Source organism: Cydia splendana, chromosome Z, assembly GCF_910591565.1.
Source record: "Cydia splendana chromosome Z, ilCydSple1.2, whole genome shotgun sequence".
In the NCBI taxonomy this organism is placed as follows: domain Eukaryota; kingdom Metazoa; phylum Arthropoda; class Insecta; order Lepidoptera; family Tortricidae; genus Cydia; species Cydia splendana.
This window is the reverse complement of record NC_085987.1, coordinates 18,265,887-18,292,130: the sequence shown is the minus strand read 5'-3', so window position 1 is coordinate 18,292,130 and position 26,244 is coordinate 18,265,887. Positions and strand designations below refer to the sequence as shown.

The 26,244-nt window shown below is 38.7% G+C and overlaps 3 protein-coding genes and 1 non-coding gene across 7 annotated transcripts in view; 2 read left to right on the top strand and 2 right to left on the bottom strand.

Moving 5' to 3' along the window:
- LOC134804907 (HIG1 domain family member 1C-like) overlaps positions 1–26,244 on the top strand; it is a 61,876-nt gene that overhangs the window by 34,108 nt on the left and 1,524 nt on the right. The window lies entirely within an intron of this gene.
- On the bottom strand, positions 2,220–4,716 carry LOC134804851 (serine/threonine-protein phosphatase 2A activator-like). Of its 2 annotated transcripts, none has more exons than XM_063778132.1 (2): positions 4,558–4,716; positions 2,220–3,570 (listed from the first exon to the last, which is right to left on the bottom strand). In XM_063778132.1, the coding sequence occupies exon 2, from the start codon at positions 3,568–3,570 to the stop codon at positions 2,581–2,583; it is 990 nt and encodes a 329-aa protein (XP_063634202.1). In that variant the 5' UTR covers positions 4,558–4,716; the 3' UTR covers positions 2,220–2,580. The 2 variants fall into 2 exon arrangements, with proteins under 2 accessions (XP_063634202.1, XP_063634203.1); XM_063778133.1 differs by lacking the exon at positions 4,558–4,716 and adding an exon at positions 4,150–4,276.
- LOC134804867 (beta carbonic anhydrase 1) lies at positions 4,345–13,427 on the top strand. 3 transcript variants are annotated; one of them, XM_063778170.1, is made up of 6 exons: positions 4,345–4,546; positions 6,440–6,524; positions 6,640–6,827; positions 7,095–7,283; positions 13,171–13,210; positions 13,299–13,375. In XM_063778170.1, exons 1-6 carry the CDS (start codon positions 4,454–4,456, stop codon positions 13,352–13,354), a joined length of 651 nt encoding a protein of 216 aa, XP_063634240.1. In that variant the 5' UTR covers positions 4,345–4,453; the 3' UTR covers positions 13,355–13,375. The 3 variants fall into 3 exon arrangements, with proteins under 3 accessions (XP_063634240.1, XP_063634239.1, XP_063634242.1); XM_063778169.1 differs by having other exon boundaries at positions 4,350–4,546; positions 13,171–13,409; XM_063778172.1 differs by lacking the exon at positions 6,440–6,524 and having other exon boundaries at positions 4,433–4,546; positions 13,171–13,427.
- LOC134805376 (small nucleolar RNA U3) lies at positions 20,024–20,097 on the bottom strand. Its single transcript, XR_010146273.1, has one exon. It is a non-coding gene; the product is annotated as a small nucleolar RNA U3 (small nucleolar RNA).

Genomic DNA, 26,244 nt, shown 5'->3' with positions numbered 1-26,244 from the left:
CCGACGCTTTTATAGGCTAACTATAGAACTTACGACGAAATATTCACCGCCATCATGATTAAAATTAGGGTTCCAAAAGAATTTTGCTGTGACCCAGTTACACCTACAAACTCTTTAGAAAGATATAGGATTTTTTTTTATTTAGATGTAGTCATTACTGTTGTTTCATTTTTCAGTGTGATTGGTAAAAAAAATGTGGTAATAATGGATGTCGATAAATATCTAAACCGTCACGATTTTATGCTTGTATTAAATCATTGTTGATAAATCTCACCTACAATCACTAATATCACTGGGGTCTTTTTTATCAATTCATTAAAATATAAAAATATTTTGTACGGAACCACATTATGTGGCTTAGGCCTGAAGTTATATAAGCAAGATATAAGTAGCCATTACAAATCAAATTTATCATTTACAAGTAGTCGTTTTCTACCTTTATGTATCTAACTCGGTTTATATAAGACATAAATACTCAACAATAACGCTGTTGTCTTTTAAAAGAAAAAACAAAACCACTATACAACAGTTTTGTGATATAAAAGAGTCATTGTGACGTTTACAGCGATGAGATATAATAGGGATTTAAAAACTACTAAAGCGCTTTTTAACGCTATAAATATGTCCCAAAAACGCTACTATAGAGCAAAACAGTTCTATAATAGTGTTCATATGACTACTAAAGTATTATGTACTATAGCAGTGATCTCTAAAGCCACTATATCCTAAAATCGTTGTATAGTTGGGGTTTTGTCACTGTTAAAACACAAAACTACAGCGGCTTGGCAGGGAACCTTAATAGCGCAAATTAGTTGCATAAAAGTTATTCCAAATACTATTATACAGTAATATTGCTCTATAGTGGTTATATTTGATCCTTTAAGCCTATAACGGCTCTATAAAATGATGAAATAAACCTTTACATCAATTGCTTATAGAATATATTAGCTGTATAAGCCTATAGAGCAAAAAGGTGTTGCCAAGCGCTTTTATACGACAGGTGGTCACCTCTGAAACCTTAATACGACGTCTATACAAGCTTTTAGCGATAAAAACTAAAATTATAGGACTAAAATGTTACTTGGGTATTTTCATTTGTCTGCACACTCTACCAATAAGGGCCACTTGCACCATCCCACTAACCCGAGGTTAAGCGGTTAAACCGTTAACCCAGTGTCAAATTATACTGGTAACCATGGTAACATTTACGGCATGTTACTACCATAACGTTGAAAATGTAAAAAAATCATCGCAATTAATCAAGATATAAGTATTGCAACAGACATGTTCTTGTTTTGTTGCTATTACTTCTAAGAAGTCGCAGAAAGTTTACTTACTGTTTACGCCGTAGGTTTTTACGACACGACGTCGCAACGTTATACGGTATCGTATAGTGCCCACGATACGACGTCGTAGATTTCTACGACACGGCGTCGCAACGTTACACGACGTCGCAACGTGAGACGACGACGTATGTGTGCCTGCCGGTCCTAAGACAAGGCGTCGGTTGTTAGGTTATCCATTACAAGGGAAAAAAAAATCCCAGTACCACCAAGCCGAGTTGGTGGTACTAGTGGGATTTTTTTTTCCCAGTAGTTACCAGTGGTAAAAGGAGGGAAAAAATTTCCCAGTAGTTACCACTGGTAAGAACTTGGTGGTAACTAGTGGGAATAACCCGCTCGTCTCTTGATAATAGAAGCTTTGTTCAGATATTTGTGGTACGGAGCGGCCAAGGTACACGACTAGTTGCTGTGGACATCTTTATAGAGGCTTTCGTCCAGTAGCAGAGTTTGATTCAAACCAAAACTATAATTATGATAATAGAATAGGATAGTACTGTACCTATGTACATACATTGGGAACTTGCGCATGGGTTGGCTCAATCGGGTCCGAAAGGGAAATGAATATGAATATTGAAATACCTCTGCAACGGTTTGGCTACATTTAGAGGTAAAACGCATTATTTTCCCACTTGGTATCTGATCTGATGTACAAGCCAATCCTGGTGCAATTTGTTTATATAAGTATCTACATTAATCTTAATATCTAACATTTTGGCTTGAAACATATACCAGATGAGCTGAGTGTTGTAATGACTTAACAATCTTATCATATCTTAAGACTATCCCCACCAACGATTTAGAATAAATCCCCTCAGTTTATAATCTTGAGGTGGCTAAGACCACTAGTAAATCACATTTGTCAATAAAATAAGCAAAACATTTCTGACATAGGCATATTATTTATTAATATCACATGACAATAATTTAAGCAAAGTTAATAAGGTTAATTGACTAATCGATTTATAATACAGATTTTAGTAGATTTTTTTTTAATTCATAAAACAATAAGTACACAGGTTTAAAGATCGGTCAAAAAGTCAAAAGTAAAATTATTTTACAACATTTTATCCAAGTTAATAAAGTCAAGACTAAGATATTTAATCAATTAATACGTACAATACAGTTGATTATAATTATGTGAAGTTTTCTAATTGAACAAATAATTATAATAAAAAAACTGATGGACATACAAGGAATACATATTGCAGTTTACACTTTTACAGTCCAATCGTTATGTTTACTGATGAAGGGGGAACCGACGTATGGGGAGCAGAGACCCGAACATGATATGCTGCACCACAGGGAATTTGCTGAGTACTTCTTTTTTGTACATCTTAATCAAACCTTGATTGATTTTTGCCCATGAGCCGACGGAGCTTATGCTCCATAGTTGGTTAGAATGCTCTGCAAATGGGCCTTTCTTCACTTCTTTTATGTACTTTATGCAAGAAAGAAACATGTATTCACCAGCATATTTATCAATGATGTCATCCTCTAGAAACTTGACAGGAGGATATATCTTGGGCTGATCAATGAGCTGAGCGCTTCCCCAAATAAATGGCACAAATTGGTAGTCATCTAAGCTCCACACACCATGACTGCCTGCCGGCTCCATTCTGTATGTTTTCTGCAATCTTCTCGCTATATTTAAGTACTTGTTAAATACCAGGAATACAGTTGCCACATTATCTTCAGCTTGAAGAAAACCTATTTTGTATAAACAACAGAGAAACATTATGAAAGCCATTTCATGACCTGTTCCATAATCGATCCTGGTAGCATTGCCAAAACTCTCCTCCAGGTAAGCTTTGATTTCTGCTATGGCAATGTGGAGGGATTCATGCATCATTTTTTGTAGCAATGTTGTTGTGTTGGATTTGACTTTATCAAGCCAATCCCTAAAAGCTGTGTTTCCAAATCTTTGAGGCTGCTCAACAGGTGGAAACTGATCTATCATGTCATTTATCTCTTCCAGGACATGTAATAGTTGCATCACATTGTTGTTCACTTTGCAGTCAACTGATAAAGGTTTGCTTTTGATAGATTCATTGAGTGTGGCAATAAATCCTGTATATTCCATGTATGCTTCAGATTTCTCCCAAACAGCCATATCAGTGATAGTTTTAACGGCCTTCTCTGGCTCTTGGAAGCGATGGTTTGGGGGCACGGATGTAACTATGTGACTTTCCATTTTTTTTCCATCACCGATTACACACTCCAAGTTCATCTGAAATGTATACATGTGTATTGTGTACTTATATTTAGAACAAATGGTCAAGTGCATGTGGCTATGCAAAATGGATACTTCCATAAGCCCTTTCAAACATTTTGTTTTGAGCAAATATTTGCTCTTCGCATTTACTATTGGAGCAAGTGCTTCCATGAACCGAACAAATGAATGATTGCTAGCTCAGCACTGTTCAGAACACTAAAGTATACAATACGAAAAAACAAGCCACAACCAAAAGGTTTTCTTTGGTGCCACTTACGTCGTTTTTTAAAAAGGAGTATTTTATGATGAAAACAAAAATTAAAACTGGTGAACCCGAAATATTTTATAAACACTGAGTAGGGATTCTCATTTTCTACAATTTAGGCATTAAGCCTGCCATTTGTAAATTATTTTTGTTTGTAAAAAGCGCTGACAGTATTGTACTAAAAGTATTACTTGCTGACCAACCCTAACCTCAGTTACACTACGCAAAATAAGCAAATAACATAAAACCCTACGAAATATATTTATCACTAGGTATTTACAACATTTTGACAGCGTAGCGTAGTAGGTAGTACATGATTAAATACACACCTATGGATAGGGAATAGAAATTAACGATGATCATAATAAACTTGAGGTTATAATTGTTTTATAACTAATTAATGCTAGGTATAGAGGTTTTCTCGCGATGCGCTCTACTTACACGTAACCTACAGTAATGATTCGGCACCGCGGTCACTCGCTTAGCTCGGCTGCCATGCGATAAGCTCACTAACGAAGGTCATCTATGTCAATCTGACCCGACTACAACCCGTCCACTACCAAGTTTAATGACTAGCAAACGTAGTTATATTAAAAGGAATTTAATGTTTGTGTTAATAAATAATTAAACAAAATGGAAAGGATTCTTCGAGGCATCATGAGATATCGTGTGTTGGACCGATCGAGCATGGTGAAACAGTTTCAACAAGTCAAAGACAATCCAGTGGTAAGACTAACCTTGTAGTTTCAAATCTCACAGGGGCCACAGAAGTTTTTTTCTGCAATTTGTTAGAAACTTTTAATTATGATCAAGCCTGTTAAATAGCACTGGATATTCTGTTATTCTGAAATATAAAATTGCATATACATTGATGACATTGACAATACAAAGTCATCATAAATCATAGACCTAGTATTACATAGATGAGCTATACGCGTGCCTCCGTGAGGGACAAAACATACGCAAAGCGACAATATTAAAAACACGTTTTAACATTCCTAACAACAAACCAAAAACAGTCTACGTAATTCGGTCGGGTTATTTGTTGCCCACCATAAACCATACTAAATTTTTAGTGGGGAACAAACAAAAAGTGAGACTATGACAAGGACAAGCAATAATACCGCTTTCTCTGCTACTCTTACTGAAATTTCCATAAGTGCATCTCGTTCGGTCGTTTGGCCCCTCCCCCGTGTCATCTCTAGTTATTGTACCTCTATGTCATAAATAAGCATTAGCATTCCTGCATTATCATTGGTTGGTTACGAGGGAAAGCTCATTGGTTGGTTACCTGTAGCTGTGACAAAAGCTGTATTTTTCTTTTATAAAGTTAGCGTTGTTTAAGCGTCGTCTACACGTATCTAGGAGTCGTACACAATTCAAGCGTATTTTAAGGCCCCTGTACACAATGGGCCAGCGCCGGCCAGTAGAGTCTGTGCGGAAAGAGAAGAGTCGTGGGATTTGAGGGCGCGCCAGTGCTATTTTATGGTTTTTGCTATGCTGACAACACTGGTCACGTGATTATAGTACGACACTAAAGATCATGATACTTGAATCCCTTTTGTTCCGGTTTTTTACCACGGCTTACTAAACGGAGCCTGGTGGTGGTGTCGGCTCGTCAACTCAATCCTCTGATTTAGCGCAGGCACTAGTTTTCTTTTTAAAACACACTCTTGTTTTTATGTCTCAGATACTAAAAAGTGACAGTGCGATTGACAAAACTGCTAAAACTAGTTAAGAATCTGCCCAATACAACTGTCATTTTAGTACCAAACAAGATAGTCTCATTTATGTACTGCCTAATCTGTGCAGTCCAACAGTTATTTTAATACAAAACCGGGTAGATCGGGTAGAAATTGGGCAATAAGTAGAACTGTAATTTTACTATCTGGGATATATTTCACCCATTATAAACTTGACTTGTAATGTATGTGTACATTATTAATAATAAATATGAATATGAATAAAAATAGTGCATAATTAGGTAGGCCTTATTGGGATATGTCCGGTTCTCTATTACCGTATTTTACTTCGCCGAAAAGTCACTGCTAAATATGAAATATAATTTCGTAACTAACAGAACCTAGTAAACGAACTTACAAATAAAGAAATATTTTATTAGAAATAGTTTTACTGAGAACCTAGTAAACGAACTTACAAATAAAGAAATATTTAATTAGAAAAAGTTTTATTCTTTGTAATCGAAGTCTGAATTAAAATATTCAATGTCACTTATGTTATAATCGCCCAAATCTAAAAGAAAACCGAAATTATCGCGGGTTTTTCGATATTTGACAAAGTTGCGTTCGACGCTCGAAGTCACAAATTTGCATTATTCATTGGGCCAACATCATAAACACGTCTGCAAAAAATCAGAACTACCGGATTTAACGCAAAAGGGAAATGTATAAAATTACTGTATTATTAGCAATAATAAAATTTTTACAGATAAGGAAATTGTTCTAACAATACAGTATATTTTTATGGTGGTTATAATGCGCGGTTCTTGAACGCATCATGGAGGGTTTATGATATTTGGGTAGATAAAAATATTTTATTAAGTTTAAATCCGTTAGAGCTTGTTACAAATTATTATAATTATATCATGTATTTTTTTAGCCTAAAGCAGTATTCTACACATGCATGGACAGTCGAATGATTCCTACTAGATTTACGGAAACCAGTGTAGGCGACATGTTTGTTGGTTTGTACAAATTTGCAAAAATATGAAGCTATATTTATATGACTTCATATTTTAAAATATCATTAAATATCATATTATCGTCTGGTGGTTTCTTAAATAAAATCTATTTTTGCAGTAAGAAACGCCGGTAATCTGATCCCTCACTCTCAGCACTTTGTAGACGAGATGACAAGCTGTGAACCGGCTGCGTTGGAACTTGGCTGCATAATTAACGACATAAGGCACATTATTGTGTGCGGTCATAGTGACTGTAAAGCTATGAATCTCTTATACAAGTTAAAAAGCAAAGAAGAGTCAAACACGGTTAGTCTACAAATTTTGTTGTTCTTTTCACTTCGCATTTACAAAGGTTTAATACTTATTTTATTTTGTTTCAATTAAGTATTGTCTATCTATATTTCTTACCTACTAGGTATAAAGACCTGGTAATGAACGTAGGCTTCATTAGCCTCTTAGCGGAGGGAGGGGTAAACCATATACCTACTATACCTAACGAATACGAAGCAGGTATGCCGGGCACAGCTAATAATAAAAAATATATTATATACATGTTATATACCTACATTACAGGAACAAAGGAGAATGTCTCCCTTAAGATCTTGGTTGTGTAATCATGGGCAAACAAGCTTGGACAAATTCATCGCGATGGACGGCGATTTCTCAAAACCGATGTTGTTTACAGCTGAAACACCACAAACTAAATTTGTGGCATATATCGACCCTGAAAACAAATTTAGTACAGAAGACAAATTATCTCAGGTAACAACCATCCACTTCAAACTATCAAAATTCTAAAACTATATTTTGTAGAAAATACTTATTTGTCGTGTGGGAGTGTGGTAGCTAGGTGTGGCGCGGTTGGGCAGGGTGGGCTCTCTCGACTCGACCACGTACTTATTTGTCGTGTGGGAGTGTGGTAGCTAGGTGTGACGTGGTTGGGTAGGGTGGGCTCTCTCGACTCGACCACGTACTTATTTGTCGTGTGGGAGTGTGGTAGCTAGGTGTGGCGCGGTTGGGCAGGGTGGGCTCTCTCGACTCGACCACGTACTTATTTGTCGTGTGGGAGTGTGGTAGCTAGGTGTGACGTGGTTGGGTAGGGTGGGCTCTCTCGACTCGACCACGTACTTATTTGTCGTGTGGGAGTGTGGTAGCTAGGTGTGGCGCGGTTGGGTAGGGTGGGCTCTCTCGACTCGACCACGTACGTATTTGTCGTGTGGGAGTGTGGTAGCTAGGTGTGGCGCGGTTGGGTAGGGTGGGCTCTCTCGACTCGACCACGTACTTATTTGTCGTGTGAGAGTGTGGTACCTAGGTGTGGCGCGGTTGGGTAGGGTGGGCTCTCTCGACTCGACCACGTACTTATTTGTCGTGTGGGAGTGTGGTAGCTAGGTGTGGCGCGGTTGGGTAGGGTGGGCTCTCTCGACTCGACCACGTACGTATTTGTCGTGTGGGAGTGTGGTAGCTAGGTGTGGCGCGGTTGGGTAGGGTGGGCTCTCTCGACTCGACCACGTACTTATTTGTCGTGTGGGAGTGTGGTAGCTAGGTGTGACGTGGTTGGGTAGGGTGGGCTCTCTCGACTCGACCACGTACTTATTTGTCGTGTGGGAGTGTGGTAGCTAGGTGTGGCGCGGTTGGGTAGGGTGGGCTCTCTCGACTCGACCACGTACGTATTTGTCGTGTGGGAGTGTGGTAGCTAGGTGTGGCGCTGTTGGGTAGGGTGGGCTCTCTCGACTCGACCACGTACTTATTTGTCGTGTGAGAGTGTGGTACCTAGGTGTGGCGCGGTTGGGTAGGGTGGGCTCTCTCGACTCGACCACGTACTTATTTGTCGTGTGGGAGTGTGGTAGCTAGGTGTGGCGCGGTTGGGTAGGGTGGGCTCTCTCGACTCGACCACGTACGTATTTGTCGTGTGGGAGTGTGGTACCTAGGTGTGGCGCGGTTGGGTAGGGTGGGCTCTCTCGACTCGACCACGTACTTATTTGTCGTGTGGGAGTGTGGTACCTAGGTGTGGCGCGGTTGGGTAGGGTGGGCTCTCTCGACTCGACCACGTACTTATTTGTCGTGTGGGAGTGTGGTACCTAGGTGTGGCGCGGTTGGGTAGGGTGGGCTCTCTCGACTCGACCACGTACTTATTTGTCGTGTGGGAGTGTGGTACCTAGGTGTGGCGCGGTTGGGTAGGGTGGGCTCTCTCGACTCGACCACGTACTTATTTGTCGTGTGGGAGTGTGGTACCTAGGTGTGGCGCGGTTGGGTAGGGTGGGCTCTCTCGACTCGACCACGTACTTATTTGTCGTGTGGGAGTGTGGTACCTAGGTGTGGCGCGGTTGGGTAGGGTGGGCTCTCTCGACTCGACCACGTACTTATTTGTCGTGTGGGAGTGTGGTACCTAGGTGTGGCGCGGTTGGGTAGGGTGGGCTCTCTCGACTCGACCACGTACTTATTTGTCGTGTGGGAGTGTGGTACCTAGGTGTGGCGCGGTTGGGTAGGGTGGGCTCTCTCGACTCGACCACGTACTTATTTGTCGTGTGGGAGTGTGGTACCTAGGTGTGGCGCGGTTGGGTAGGGTGGGCTCTCTCGACTCGACCACGTACTTATTTGTCGTGTGGGAGTGTGGTACCTAGGTGTGGCGCGGTTGGGTAGGGTGGGCTCTCTCGACTCGACCACGTACTTATTGGTCGTGTGGGAGTGTGGTACCTAGGTGTGGCGCGGTTGGGTAGGGTGGGCTCTCTCGACTCGACCACGTACTTATTTGTCGTGTGGGAGTGTGGTACCTAGGTGTGGCGCGGTTGGGTAGGGTGGGCTCCCTCGACTCGACCACGTACTTATTTGTCGTGTGGGAGTGTGGTACCTAGGTGTGGCGCGGTTGAGTAGGGTGGGCTCTCTCGACTCGACCACGTACTTATTTGTCGTGTGGGAGTTTGGTACCTAGGTGTGGCGCGGTTGGGTAGGGTGGGCTCTCTCGACTCGACCACGTACTTATTTGTCGTGTGGGAGTGTGGTACCTAGGTGTGGCGCGGTTGGGTAGGGTGGGCTCTCTCGACTCGACCACGTACTTATTTGTCGTGTGGGAGTGTGGTACCTAGGTGTGGCGCGGTTGAGTAGGGTGGGCTCTCTCGACTCGACCACGTACTTATTTGTCGTGTGGGAGTTTGGTACCTAGGTGTGGCGCGGTTGGGTAGGGTGGGCTCTCTCGACTCGACCACGTACTTATTTGTCGTGTGGGAGTGTGGTACCTAGGTGTGGCGCGGTTGGGTAGGGTGGGCTCTCTCGACTCGACCACGTACTTATTTGTCGTGTGGGAGTTTGGTACCTAGGTGTGGCGCGGTTGGGTAGGGTGGGCTCTCTCGACTCGACCACGTACTTATTTGTCGTGTGGGAGTGTGGTACCTAGGTGTGGCGCGGTTTGGGTAGGGTGGGCTCTCTCGACTCGACCACGTACTCATTTGTCTAGCGGTTGTATCATTGGAACCAAATAGAAAATTGCTAAAATTGATTTTCACTCGGGCTTATTTTTTCTCGCTCGGTGTGTAATTTAATTAAAATTTTATTCGATAGCGTGATGGACATACGTCTCATTTTATATAGGATTTTGAACAGCGCGCCAAGTGTGACGTTTTGGAAACTCAAAAGCCCATACAAAATGACACTTAACGCAAACGGATGAAAGGGTATAGCAGGATAGCCTTTGAAAAATTGCCCCCAGCGTTTTTGGGTCGAAACTAAAATCAAACGATGCCTTTTGAAGAGGTAACAATAGTAGGCACCAAAGAGCCAATTCATATTAATTTCGCTATGTTCCTTCTGGGCTAGGACGATGAAAATTTTGTATGACGTAGAATATAAATTGGTTCATATTTGAAAAAAAATGGTGATTGTACCAAGAGTCGAACTTGTTATACAGGATGATTACATTTTTTTTTATATTTTTTTACAGGAATTTTAATGGTTAGGAGGGTCATATTTTTTTAATATATAGTTTTTAGTCTCATTAATATTTGTACAAAATTTAAAATTCGTCTCTTTCATAGTTTAGGAAAAAATAAATAAAACAGTTTTGAGGTTAATCGGGTGTTTTTCACCCCCAGTGGGTAACAGAGGGATGAGACTTTGTGCAGGGATGAAACTTTGTGCATTACCTCTTCAAAAGGCATCGTTTGATTATAGTTTCGACCCAAAAATGCTGGGGGCAATTTTTTAAAGGCTATCTATTTTTTATCTGCTATACCCTTTACACTATAGTGGCCCGGTACGAAAAGTCTTCTAGAAATCGATTTTCGCTCATGTCGTCTCGGAATCTTCTTCTTTCTTGCGTAATCCCGACATTTTGCCACGGCTCAAGGAGCCTAGGGTCCGCTTGACAACTAATCCCAAGAATTGACGTAGGCACTACTTTTTACGAAAGTGATTCGACTGCCATCGTGCCATCTGACCTTCCAACCCAGAGGGGAAACGGGATTAAACCGGTTTCATCACGATGTTTTCCTTCACCGAAAAGCCACTGGTAAATACCTATCAAATGATATTACGTACATACGAGGGCTGATGTGAAAGTTATTAGCTGGTGGCCGATTTTTGAAATTCGACCGCTCGATTTCGTGCATTTCGTTCAATAATATCTCCGCTACTAGGCATTTAAATTCTACTAATAGAATTGAAAACGAGTGGTCAATACCACTCGATTCCAAATTTCTATCGGTCGTATTTCAAAAATTAGCATTTCGCCGTTTTCCACCGATTTTCGAGTGACGAAATCGAGCGAACGAATTTCAAAAATCGCCCCCCTGCTCCGGCTCTACTCATGCGATTGCAATGTGATTTATACCATTGTGAGGGACATTTCAATGCTAATTATGGCCATTGTGTTTTTTTTACTTATATGTTTATCTTTTATATAATATATTTTTTACTGAAAGCTGTTTTGTATATAAATTACTAAGAAAAAAACGATTTTTTAATAATATATTTTTATATTTTTTACTGAAATTATTATTATTAAATAATATATTTTTTACTGAAAGCTGTTTTGTATATAAATTACTAAGAAAAAAACGATTTTTTTTCACAATTAGATGAATTTCTCATTGAAATATTTAAGAATCAACTTATATTATAATTACCCGGGTCTAATTATTCGGTTCCTTCTGCTATTTTCGATGTATAATCTCGGAGTGTATAATGGATAAATAATTTTATATGATAAAGCACATTTTTGAATAAGTATCTGAAATTACTACTTTTGATGAAATGACTCACTATTGACGCCTATTAAGTCATAAGTCATAATTAGGTTTACTCAATCAAAATGATTTATACGTAAAGCCTGACAACCTCCTGACAACAGTTAATTTGACCCTCGCCATTTTGCGGATTTTCAATGGTACTAATTTCTTTTACTGGCAACAAGTACTCTTTGACAACGAACGTTGGATGTCATCGAATGTCACCGATGTAAACAAACGGAAAATATCTACGAATATATTCAAATATAAACGGTTTTATTACAAAAATGCCAAAAAAATTTACCAAAGATGCGAAAAAATTGTAGTGAATGCAATACTTACAGCTTAAAAAAGACGAAGGATTACATAGCATTCCAATAAACAATGTTTTGAAGTTGGTTGTTGACATGACCGGTATTGACATATTATAGTGCGGTTTTATTGAACTGGTTAGTTGTTTGGTTTAAACTTTAATATTTCATTTAAGGTTTATGTAGATCGACGATAAAAATCCTATAATCGAATTGGAGACTGAACGTTTTATAATCGAGGTTGGTGGTCCTGAAAGCGACACAACATCTGATGAAAATCAGTGAAAATCAGACTTCGTCAAGAGTCAGAAAACGAAGAATATATTAATATTGAATATTTAGAATCAGATTTTGACGAATAGGTAAATTGAAAAAACCGAATTCTCTGTAAGCAATGTTTCTGACATTATACGAGTATCAACATGAAGCCAATGCCCACTACCCCGACTATACATGACGTACGCACATTATTGCCATACGTAAGCTGTTTGCAGCGACACTATCTCAGGCTTAAATAAACTGTTGTCAGGTTATATTTTTTATAAAAAGACGATCGAGATTCGCAATTAGCAGCACCTAAAAAAATTATATGTTTTTAAACTAAAAATGTTTATAAAATGATACCACATAATGGAGTCTCAATTACTAATCATCCTGGCTGATGGCCGTAGGCTTCGGCACGTCGCAGAAAAAAATATTGAAAAAAAAACTATGCGTTTTCTAAAAACGAATTGACGTCACCTCTTTACATACTGAAATATCCCTCACAATGGTATAAATAATATTGCAATCGCATGAGTAGAGCCGGAGCAGCTAACAACTTTCGAATCAGCCCTCGTAAGCTCGGAAAAACTCATTGTTGCGAGCCGGGGTTTGAACCCGCGACCTCCGGATTGAAAGTCACACCCGCTAGGGGCGCTAGGCTACTCGGATGTGGGTATATTTGGTATCAGTACATTCAGTTTGATGCAGATGCACAACGAGCAGACATATGTTAAGTCGTTATATCGTACAGTTACATTGTGTTTTAAAATTACTTACGTAGGTTCTAAACTGGCGCCTGATATAATATAGTTATTCAAATAGTGTTTGGTTAATATTTCACATCTTTCTTTTTAGGTTAATACATTACAACAACTTCAAAATATTGCATCATATGGTATGTTGAAATCAAGACTGCAGAAACATGACTTGCATATTCACGCACTCTGGTTTGACATCTTCACCGGGGACATATACTACTTCAGCAGACGAGCCAAAACGTTTGTGGTCATCGATGAGTCTACCTATGAAACAATATTAGCTGAAGTAAGAAGATATTATTCGTGAAAACATATTTCTTGAACCATTTTGCCAGACATTCATGTAACATACATGATTCGTATTTATGACATATCGTGCCAGAAATATAGCGGCGACGGACCACGCCGATTACTTCAACAGAAATTAATTACTTACCTAATAATAATTACACTTTACAATTAACTAGGTATAGTTAATATTTTTATGAATACGGAAGTAACTCTCTGTCTGTCTGTCTGTTACCGCTCTTCATACTTAAACCGCTGAACCGATTTAGATGAAATTTGGTGCGGAAAATTGGACATTGGCGAGCCCGCAGAAGAACATAGAGTTGTTTTTATTTATCAATCATCTTCATCATTCCACTTCCACACAGACGAAGTTGCAGGCAGAAGCTAGTAAGTAGCAAATAAAAAATAAAAACGTCGTGGAAGATAGACAAATAGTAACTGAATCAGCGGCGGTAGCACGGTCGCACTTTTATCGCTTGTCACCATGCCTGTCACGTTCTAACAAGTATGTAAGTGCAAAGGTGAAGGGACAGGCGATAAAAATGGAACCATGCTGCGCCCGCCCTAGTCCTAGTCGCAAGGGTCGCATCGCTTAGTTCGAATATATTTGCCCTGGAGTCGAAATCGCAGATCATGTATACAGTGTGAATTTTTTTATGGGCCCTGGAGGGAAAATGCCTTATAACCTTAAGTTAGCTCATTCTACTTAAAGGAAACATTAATTTATTTAAAAAAAGAAACAAAAACTGCATTTAACCTTTTCACCGCCAAGGACGTCAACTGACGCGCGCGGCTACAGGCCAATATCAACCTTCGTGCATTCCATGCAGCAAGGTTCAGGATGACGCAGCGCGCACGATGTGCGCGGCGTTCAAAAGGTTAAAGATTGTTATTCATTAGCTGCCTCCCCGGGAAGCGGGAATCGAACCTACTAAAAATTAAAAAAACAACACGCTATTTTATTCTAGCTAGTCGATACAGTTATTGTTAATGATAACATTTCTCCATGACACAGTAGGCCTCGGAAACACTCGTCTGTCGTAAGACAAGCGAATTGAAAAAAAAAAAGGAATAATCTTTGAATGCATTTTGGATTCTTTTTAAATATAAAAGAATGTTTCCTTTAAGTAAAATGAGCTAACTTAAGGTTTTAAGGCACTTCCCTTCCAGGGCACATTAATTTTTTCCACCCATTATTTACAAAGGTAATGACTTATACATCCTGTATATGAACGAAAAGCAATTACTCAAACCCGTTAATGTTTAGGTCATACTAAGCAACTTTTACTATGGGACCAACGCAGAAATCGCGAAAATAAAATTGACTCTCCCATAGGAAATTTCAACATCAGACCAGCAAAATGTATGAAACATCCAATTTTTATTTTCGCGTTCTCGGGGTTGGTCCCATAGTAAATGTTGCTCAGTATGACCTAAACATTAACGGGTTTGAGTAATTGCTTTTCGTTCAGATACATACTGTATATAGGTATATTATTATATCGTTAATAGAGTTAGCCAAGATAAGTCAGCGTCATTTTAAACGTCAAACTTCTTTGAAATTATGACGTATAAATAACACTTGCACTGCATGTGCCATCAAAATCGTTGCAGACTTCTCTTGGTCAAACTCTTATAACCTCGCGCATTTTTGTGTAACCATAATAAATCATATTTAGATAATTTACTTTTGTAAAATAAGCCATTATTAGTTTTAACTGGTTTTATAGCAAATGTTCAAAGTTATTTGTTATAAGAAATATTTTGTTAGGCGTTTTTATCTTTTTATGTGTTATATACCTAAAGTCTATTTTTTTATTCGGTAGACTAAAATGACATTTCATAATATGAACATAATAGTACATTTCAATGCAAGTGGGGAAAGTATGTTATTATTTACGAGTCCCGAGATGTCTTTTATGAGCCGTAGGCGAATAAAAGACACGGGATAAGTAAATAATAACACTTTCACACGTACATTGAACGACGTTTTTTAATACAATTGCGAAAAAATCACAATAATACAAATATTGGTAACATGAACATTGCACTTACAGTTAGGAATTTTCCCTTGAACTTGAATGATATTGTATAATTATTCAGCACTATAAACTACGTTCAGCGTTGATTTACATTGCCAAAATTAATCACATTAACTCATTTCATACAAAAATACTCTTACAGTTGCAATTTAAGATAACTAGTAGTTCGAACCCCCCGAACTGAGAACTCGCGGTTTGCCATAAAATATATAGAGCGATTGACTTTGTCTTACTCGTATAGTTCGACATAAAATAGTAGAAAATAATTTTAACAAGAAAAATAAACCAACTTCTATGGGGGCCGGTGAAAGATTACTGTACATAGATGGTGCACTATGTAGAAAAGGAGGTAAAACCACCCACTTTTCTAGTAGGTAGCATTTCGTTTCTGTTAGGATCGCAGTTCTAACCTAACCTAACCCACTTTTTAGGGTTCCGTACCCAAAGGGTAAAACGGGACCCTATTACTAAGACTTCGCTGTCCGTCCGTCCGTCCGTCCGTCCGTCTGTCACCAGGCTGTATCTCACGAACCGTGATAGCTAGACAGTTGAAATTTTCACAGATGATGTATTTCTGTTGCCGCTATAACAACAAATACTAAAAACAGAATAAAATAAAGATTTAAATGGGGCTCCCATACAACAAACGTGATTTTTGACCAAAGTTATCAACGTCGGGAGTGGTCAGTACTTGGATGGGTGACCGTTTTTTTTTTTTGCTTTTTTTTTCGTTTTTTTTTTTGCATTATGGTACGGAACCCTTCGTGCGCGAGTCCGACTCGCACTTGCCCGGTTTTTTTGCGGTTCTGTGAGGATCGCAGTATCGCAGTTCAAACCTAACCTAACCCACTTAACGGCGCGTACGGTGCGGTGTACGGGGGTTTGAGTGGGAGGGGCTAGTAAGTTTGGCATCATTATACTTTATACCTACATTTTATGGTAGGTTGGTTTATTTAGCTTAGGTATCAGTGGTTTTCCGGGTCAAGGTCCGAGTCCGGGTCCGAGTCCGGGTCCGAGTCCGGGTCCGGGTCCAGTTTCGGGTCCAGGACCAGGTCCAGGTCGAGGTCCAGGTCTAGATCTTGGTCCAGGTCCAAGTCCAGTTCCAAGTCCGGGTCCAGGTCCGGGTTCAGGTCCAGATAAGAGCCCGGATCCGGGTAAGTCTGGCTCCCGGGCCAGCTCCGTCAAAATCGAATTTCGAAATCGCCAAACGTGTAGTCATTGAAGAGTTCTGTTCTGATCATCATCAGCAGTTCCACTTCATCAAATGCGACAGTTTTTAATGTAAATTCTTGATTTTCTGATGAAAATACACATCTCTATACGCATGCCTTTAAGATTTGAGGAGTTCCCTCGATTCCTCATGGATCCCATTATCAGAACTGGGTTTTGACAAAAACGGGACCAATCTGTATGCATATACATACAATCAAAAAAATAATTTACAAAATCAGTCCAGTAATGACGGAGATATGGAGTAACAAACAAAAAAAATCACAATCGAATCTCTTCCTTTTGAGATTTGGAAGTCGGTTAATAAATGCGGGCGCCACTTTCTACGTAGCTGTGACATTATTGACGTAAAATATTTACACACGGCAACAATTCAAAGCCAAGTCAAGCCATTTTCGTCAGTAGAAAAAAGCGGCTAAAAAATGTAGGCGCGAAGGGTTATAGTCCTATAGAAAATTTGAATATCGCGCCTTTTTCTACTGACAAACTTGTTTGATCGACTATAGTATGGACATTTTAGAGTTCCATTTTATTTAATGGATCAAAAACCGCGTGATTATATTACAAGGTCTGTGGAGCCCTTAACTGATACTGTATCTGTGGTACTAAGCCGAAATATTTCCGTCAGCCAACGCCAACGTGGCAATGATAGTTCCATTCAGCCAATAATAAAATTTTTTTTAGTGAAATATCGTATTTTATAACGTTTTATTTATATAATAACAAATAAATATTTACTTTATATCGTGTAACAATACTTTTTGTACGTAATAAATGTCTAATGGCAAAATAAAAATATATACTTAAAGTTATAGAACATCCAAACTCTTTGGTGTGGACGTATCGATTGTCAGAATTAAATTTAAAAAAGCTAGAAAAGTAAAAAGCACTAGTTCGCAAAAAACAACTTTGCGAACGCTAAACAGCTACGTAAAGTAGCACTTTTTGAGCAACTGTATTAAAAAATAAATTTCATAATAAGAAATTTATGTCATTTTAGTCTACCGAATAAAAAAATAGATATTAGAATTAGACCTCAAGCCCCCTCCAGACTGCGCGTGAATCGCGGGCGAAGCCGCGAACGCGAGTGTGGAGTCGATTTCGCAGGTCTGCGTTCAGTACTCCACACTCGCGTTCGCGGCTTTGCGCCGCGATTCGCACACGAGTGTGGAGGAGGCTTCAAATCAAGAAAAGTCTGCAGCGATTTTGATAGCTCACGCAGCGCAAGTGTTATTCATACGTCATCATTTCATAGAAGTTAGACGTTTAAAATAACACTTGCACTATTGTACGTAGGCTATCAAAATCCTTGCAGACTTATCTTCCTGGCCCCTATTTCACCACGGTGACAGGTGCGACAATTCGACAAATGTCTCTGTTGCTGACGTCACAGGCATCCATGGGCTACGGTTCCCGCTTACCATCGGGCGGGCCGTTTTCCTGTTTGCCACCATCATTGTATTATTTAAAAAAACTTTATTATATCGGCAAAAAACAGGTATTTCTCTTGCGATGTTTATGATGATAATGATGACAATTGTCACAAGATTTCATAGAACTTTCGGTAATTCTTGACAGCAAATGAGTTCTGTGTCGGAATTTCGTGACAATTGTCGTGTTTCTTGTGACAATTGTCATTAGCTTCGCAAAATAAGTACTTATTAACTGGCGATATAGTGGAGTTTTTTTTTAATTAACATGTTGGTGGCAAACAAGCACACCGCCCGTCTGATGGTAAGCGGTTACCGTAGCCTATGGAGACCTGTGACGTCAGTAACAGTGATGTCGACAATTGTTGCACCTGTCACCGTTGGTGAAATAGGGGCCAGGGTCTAACTCTATTAACGGAGCAATCAATCTCAAATGCCGAAGTGTACTTTTAGGATTGATTTTACTCTGACTACTCTACTAGCTTAGCGGCGTTACTGCTAGTCCTGGCCTAATAAATAGTTCAATATTTTTATTTTAGAGATAAGTAACCTATTTTTAAGACAATATTATTTATAAATAAGGCTAAGGCTTTACGATGCTTGTGGGACCACAATTATAAGCAGGGATCGTTAATTTTCCAGCAATTTTGGTACAGCATAGTAAAAATAAAGGATTTTCTTCAATTTTTTTCTAGGGATAGGTTAATATTACTGTTATTAACCCTAATTATCTATTCCACCTAGAGTAGGGCATACAGATGCTTTTAACCAACAATGCTGCACCAAAATTGCTGGAAAATTAACGATGACTTAATTTATAAGTCATTAAATATTAGTTTGGCAATAGCAAACCAATTTTATCAGTAGAAAGTCGTCAAATTTGAAATAGGTACGCGCAAGGGTTCGATTTCCATACGTAATTTGAATATTGCGCCTTTTTTTACCGACAAATTGGTTTAATAGACTAAATTTTTGTAACAGTGAGGTCAATGAAGCTGGAGATCTTGGGTTCGAAACCCGGTAAGGACTTTTATTCGTGTGTTTATCACAAATATTATTTATTCCTGAGTTATGGATGTTTGTATGTATGTATTTATATATTTAAACAGTTATTTAAAGAGGTATGTAATTAGAGATGCCCCGAATAGTGGTTTTGACGAATGCCGAATATTCGGCCCCTCTCTCGGCCGAAGCGCCGAATATTCAATGATATAGAGTCTGTTCGGAAAGAGAAGACCTGTGGAAAATATGGGAACCAGTACATATCACGACTCTTTGCGCACAGTCTCTAGTAGAGTCAATCAAATCATACCAATGATAAAAATATAATATTTTATAATCAACAAATGCTCAACAAAGGGTATTCGTATTTAACCTTTTGGCATAAGTGCCACTTCAAGGGTTAACAACTTTCCAAGAATACGAGCCCCGATGCAAATTAGTTCGTCTAGATCCACACAACAATTTTGTTTATTCTAATAATTTTTACACATGAACATAAAATGACAAAAAAAAGCGCTGGTGGCCTAGCGGTAAGAGCGTGCGACTTGCAATCTGGAGGTCACGGGTTCAAACGTACCAATGAGTTTTTCGGAACTTATGTACGAAATATCATTTGATATTTACCAGTCGCTTTTCGGCGAAGGAAAACATCGTGAGGAAACCGGACTAATCCCAATAAGGCCTAGTTTACCCCCTGGGTTGGAAGGTCAGAAGGCAGTCGCTTTCGTAAAAACTAGTGCCTACGTCAAATCATGGGATTAGTTGTCAAGCGGACCCCAGGCTCCCATGAGCCGTGGCAGAATGCCGGGATAACGCGAGGAAGAAGAAGGATGAACATAAAATGACCCAGTAATGGGAACCATAATAACTAGTATTTAATGTTTAATCTTGTTTATTTTGATCGTATGATAAAATTGCTCGAGACTTTTATTGTTGAAAAAATTTACTTTTCAAAAACATTGTCCAAATCATATTGTGATAGCCTGGTGAAGAGCTTACTATAGAAATGATCCTATGAAGTAAGGTCTATTGTCCCCTCCTACAGCACTGCTGCATGCGATGGGCTCGAAACTGAGGCTCGAAACAAAATTGTCAGTATATTGGCAGAGCCGTGTTGCTTCCCCTGGTAGGTAATAAGCTTAGCCCTTTTCACATCTGTTATATTCCTACCCGTCAAATAAAAAATAAAAAATCGTATTTTTATTCGTTCAGTACAAAACGGTTTTTCTTGTATTTGGATTTAGTTATTGTAGAATATTACTAAGTATATAAAATGAAACTACATTAGTATAAGCATTAAATATTAGTGATTTTTATACTTAAACATTATTTTTGTACAAACGCGAGATCCTCAAAAAAAGGTCTGACTAGACGAAAACATATGCATCGGGGCTCGTACATTTTAAATATTAAATAAGTACCTATAGGTACCTAGTTTTTGGTTACTTTTATTGTGTAATTTTTCTTTTTATGTTGGTACAACAGTTATCGGTGTTCGGCTGAATATTCGATAAAGTGGCCGAATACCGAATACTTGCCGAATATTCGTGACATCTCTAGTAGGTACATAGGTACTTATATCGTCGAATAATATACAGTGTGGAAAAATAAGTCGGGCCCTGGCCCTCCAGGGCCTACCTAACTACCTTAAATCCTTAAGTTGGCTCATTTTACTTAAAGGGGACATTCCTTTATTTTTAAAAAGAAACAAAAGTGCATTCAAATATTTTTCTTATTTTCTTCAATTTGGCTTGTCTAAAAAATCTGTATACTAAATATTAGATTTTATGGATATTTTGTACGACAGACGAGTGTAAGACCTAATGTTTCTTGGAGAAATGTTACCATTAACATTAACTGTATCGACTAGTAGAATAAAATTGCGAGTGTTTATTTTTTGGAATTTTTAGTCGGTTCGAGTCCCGGGCGAGGCAAGTGAGTTTTAGACAATCTTTGAATGCAGTTTTGTTTCTTTTAAAAAATAAAGGAATGTCTCCTTTAAGTAATATGAGCCAACTTAAGGATTTAGGTAGTTTCCCTCCAGGGCCCGACTTATTTTTCCACACTGTGTATCCATAAGTCAAGCTTAGCTTAGTTTGGGCAAAAAGAATTTGATATAGAGGATAGAGGCGGATTGTCAAAGTAATTTTTGTAGCCACAGTAAATTTACTGCCATCTTTCGACAACTGATTAAAACTTTTAGATCGCCATTTGACTTTGATCCTTGTTCTTACACTGATATGTGTTGAATTTGATAAATGTCAAAAAGTGTCGCCATCTACACGAGCATAGGCCAAAGGTATGGCGCCATCTTTTCAAGCTAAATTCTCTTTGATTTGGGTGTTTGGGGTTAGGTTAGGTTAGATGATCTGTGTAAGATTGTCCTATATATTTTTTTTATTTTAACCATAAGTACCTAACTCATGGACATGTGCATTCTCCCCATCCTTACCTATGGAGCACAGACTTGGTCTTTGACAAAGGCTCAGAAATCCAAACTCAAGGTTTGTCAGCGAGCCATGGAACGTAGTATTCTGAGCGTGAAATTAACCGATCGCATTAAAAATACAATACTACGTTCCAAAACTGGAATAACTGATGTGGCTGAAACTGCCGCCAAGCTCAAATGGGATTGGGCAGGACACGTCAGCCGTATGCCAGAAGACATGTGGGCCAAAACAGCCACCCGTTGGGTACCACAAATTGTAAGGCGTCACGGTAGACCTCGTCGGAGATGGCGGGACGAGCTTGACGCTTTTGACAGAGACTGGTGGGAGACTTCTGCGGATAGGGATACGTGGAAGAATAAGAGGGAGGCCTTTGCCCAACAGTGGGACAATATGGGCTCATAATAATAATAATAATAAGTACCTATTTAGTAGTTCGTATTGTCATCAGATCAGGTGGCCGATTTTTTAATCTCGAGCGTTCGATTTCGTCACTCGAAAATCGGTGGAAAACAGCGATATGCTAATTTTTGAAATACGAGCGATAGAAATTGGGAATCGAGTGGTATTGACCACTCGTTTTCAATTCTATTAGTAGAATTTAAATGCCGGGTACTGGAGATATTTATTGAACGAAATACACGAAATCGAGTGGTCGAAATTCAAAAATCGGCCCCCAGATCGTAAGTTACGAAGCTGAAGAATTACAAAATTGTAGATAAAATGTTGTTTAGATATAAAGATGAACTTTTGTATATCCTATAAATTATAAATATATTTATACCGTTTTATAACAAAAACACTTTGCTGTTTAGTATTTCGGTAGTAAGATAATAATGAGTTTAGCCGGCTGAGTTTTTTTACAGTTGAGTCTTACAAAAAATGTAAAGCGGTATCCAGAAATGAAATTGGCGTCATCTCCAATTTAATCACCAATTTTAGATTTATGGTGATAATTAGAGCCCTCTAAATTGAAAAAAATGCCCCAGAACGAAGATACTGGCGTCACAAATTGGTATTCTTGCGTCCGCGCCTCATTTTATCGGTAATATCGGTCATTATCGGCGAGCCAAATTGGCATTTGCATCCGCACGTCCTGATTCGGACAATTTAATCAGATTGGCGAAAAATTGACTAGTCTGGATACGCCTTATAACTAGTTATAACTGATGTAGGTGTTTATTTAAAGAAATTGTATTGCCTGGATGCTAGTCCCAAATCTCATAGAAACTGGGAAAACCTATGCTGGCACCATCTATAACAACATTTGACAGTTGCCTTCCCCATTGGAACACTATTAATGAATCTAACGGCCGACTTTCCTCATTTAGTTGCAGATGGCACTTAAGGTGGTGGTGGTGGTGGTGGGTAATGGGCCAAAAGCGTTTCCCAAAGTTTCACATCCCAAACTATGTTTCCCAAATTATCATTTCCCAAAAAAATGTTTGGCAAAACAAATTATCGCAATTTTTCAGTTAGCAATAGTCTTTTTTGGCAAGTTATTGTTTAGCAAATAATTACTTGGACTAGTTTCTTTTTACCAAAAATTATTTAGTCAAATGTATCATTAAGCATAGCATAAGGTAAAGGGCCCCTGTTTCGGCAGGTTAAGGCTCTTGAGAGTGAGTTGAGAGTTTGTATATTTTTTTAAATATTACTAAGCATATCATTACCTTGAAAGCTTTTGAATAAGTTATATTAGTTCTTTGTTGATAATTTAATGTATAAACTGTAGGGTTTTAGTTGAAACTTTATTTTATATGAATTTTGTCGTGAACCTCTTATTTGGCTCCCATTTCGTGATACAAATTTAGGTCAGCTCCTAAGTTCGTGAATTCGTGTCCCCTGTTTCGGCATAAAGTTTTCTTAGAGTAATTGGTGATAATTTGCTGATAATCATTTATATTTAACGGTCTTACCTACTTACGAATAATTGTATGGTCAAATTAAAAATAATTTAAAAAAAAAAAAATTTGAGAGCTAGCTTAAAGTTTTTTGTACTCGTCGTCTTTAATGGTTGAATTAAGACTTTGTAAACCATATGAGTACTTTAATACGTGATTAAGAGCCAAACTATTTAAATAAATAAAATAAAAATTACAAATTAAAATATGTAAATTAAAAAATAAAAATTATTTACAAAAAATAATTTACTATCTTATACGTTAAATATAAACATACACAAAAATAAATCAAATAAATTGAATAATAAATAAAATTGTGCTAGTAGTTAATATGAGAATATACGTGGAATATACCTTAAAATTTTTAACTCGGGTCACATTCAAACTCGTTTTATGAGAATTCTAGTGAAAAAAACATATACCGAATTTCGCTCATACGAAACTTCATGAAATACATTAATTGTTTACTAATTTATTTTTTTAATTATCTTCGTTGTTATATTTAAAAACAAGCACTCAAAATGTATCTAGAAAATCCTTGATTCGTTAGTGGCACGAAATAGGAGACACACGAAAAATAAAATGACCGCTATTTCGTGAGTCGATTTATTGCAATTTTAAGTTATTTCTATGCATATATTCAATCTTTTTTCTTATCAAATCAATTACTAAGGAACCCACAGAAACACTCCCAAAAACTTTTATTCGAATGGGTTTAGCTTTTCCTTCCTATAAGCTTAACAAGTGAGAGCGCGCACCTTACGCCTAATAAAAGTGCACGCATACAACACAGCTGTTCGCGGCCCTCTGACAGATTCGACCGTCGTATTACTCTCAGTTTAATTACTAAAATATTGGTTATTACTTTATTGAAGAGATTAAATAATACAGATTGTTTTCATATGTATAATTAGAATAAAAAATAATTGAATTCCTTATTATTTGCGCCAGAAACAAAATTAACGAAATAACGTACTAACACGAACTTGGGGCCGTTTACCTTATTGCATGACATACAATTTACATACTTACCAATAGATATTTTTATTTTTGCTTTTATTTGAAATACTTAATCCCGACCTTGGTTTTTTTTATCATTTTGGTTATATTTTACGCATACGGATGTGATTAGTTGAACCATAAACATTATAATTTTTAAGAAAAAAAAAACGATTTCTATGGGGGCCGGTGAAAGATTATTGTAGATGGTGCACTATGTAGAAAAGGAGGTAAAAACCACCCACTTTTTAGTAGCATTTCGTTTCTGTAAGGGTCGTAGTTCCAGCCTAACCTAACCCACTTCTCTGATAGCAGTTCGGTTCTGTGAGGATCGCAGTTCGAACCTAATGAAACCCACTTTTCGAGTAGCATTTCGTTTCTGTAAGGCTTGCAGTTCTAACCTAACCCACTTTTGTTCGGTTCTGTGAGGATCGCAGTTCAAACCTAACCTAACCCACTTAACGGCTTTTTTGGAATATAATATTAGCCAGTAAAAACCGTTTGCTAAGTAGCCGCGAGCCGCGCCACGAGACGCGAGTGCGAGAAGCTTCGAGCAACACGGAAGGAAGGCGGCATTCGCACTATTTCCCCTCTGCCGAGGTACAAGATTAGCGCGTCAATCTAATCTAGCGCGGGTAATAAAACTACTTGCACTTGAATTTTTCACTAGACCGAGTCCAGACGCGCGCGCGAACACTGCTGCACAAAAATGCCTGTTTGCTCGGTTTTTTGTTATAAAAAGAGGTCGGGGACATCAAATTTACAAAAAGAAAGTGTTACATTTCACATGTAATATTTTTTTTACATATCATACGTTTAATTACATTCAAACACAATTATTATATTTTAGTCTCATGTAATTGTTGGATTTATCGATTTTGCTCGCTCAGTACAAATTGCGGATCGGTCGAGCGACAAATCCGACTTCTCATCTCTCAGAATACAATAACATACTTCAACCAAAATGTGTTAGTGTGCGTGTTGTGACACTTGTCACTCGTCCGTACACAAAAAGAGATCGAGGTTTGCAAGATTTGTCTTTGACGTGTGTCATTTTCTATGTATTTGTGTCGTCATTACAGATTGGATTTTGTATTTAAGTGTGTGAGAAGTGCGACTGTGTGCACCTTTCCCCCCGCGAAAAATGGCAGAAAGATTTGTACGGTGTATATATCGCTTGGGCCCCTCCCTTCCGATGTGTCGGAAGCCGGTGTTGCTCGAAGGCGAGAAGCGGTGGGCTCGTGGCTCGTCTCGCGTCGCGGCTCGGCTCGCGCTCGCCTGGCTGGCGTGGAGGAGCGGTTTTTTGAGCACGAGCCAAAGGGGCTCGCGCGGGACTAGCGCTTACATTTACACTCGCGTACTAGGCCTTAAACAGTGTTTTTTTTAAGTTTTCACACTGATGCATCAAGGCGGTTTGTTAATGTTTACAGGTGGCCTACCGCGAAACGCGAAATTTCGTTATCTGCCTCTATCGATCGAATCGGCAAGAGTGATAGAGAGGCAGAAACCGAACTGTAGTAGGTGCTGTGATTGTGCTAGTGACGCCCTCTACGCAGAGTTTTGCGTATTATTGATTTTATTTTAAAAAATGCCCCCAAATGCGAATACTACACTAAAGTGATATTCTTCTATTCGTCCGGATCTCGATTTTATCGGTCACAATCGGCGGTTGAATTCAACGAGCCAAATTGGCGTTTGCGTCCGCACCACCTGATTTGATCAGATAATTAAAAAATCAGATTGACGAAAAATTGTATTTGTGCCCAAGACTTGAAAAAACGTTTCGCTGAACGCATCTTTTATTTTTCTCACTGAACGCATGCGTT

What these genes read in the sequence shown, in the direction of transcription:
- LOC134804851 (XM_063778132.1), bottom strand. Translation starts at nt 3,570, where the DNA reads ATGAACTTGGAGTGTGTAATCGGTGATGGAAAAAAAATGGAAAGTCAC.
- LOC134804867 (XM_063778169.1), top strand. Translation starts at nt 4,454, where the DNA reads ATGGAAAGGATTCTTCGAGGCATCATGAGATATCGTGTGTTGGACCGA. An exon ending in AAGTCAAAGACAATCCAGTG is followed by an intron (nt 4,547 to 6,439) that starts GTAAGACTAACC and finishes GTATTTTTTTAG; the next exon opens with CCTAAAGCAGTATTCTACAC. An exon ending in CAGAAGACAAATTATCTCAG is followed by an intron (nt 7,284 to 13,170) that starts GTAACAACCATC and finishes CTTTCTTTTTAG; the next exon opens with GTTAATACATTACAACAACT.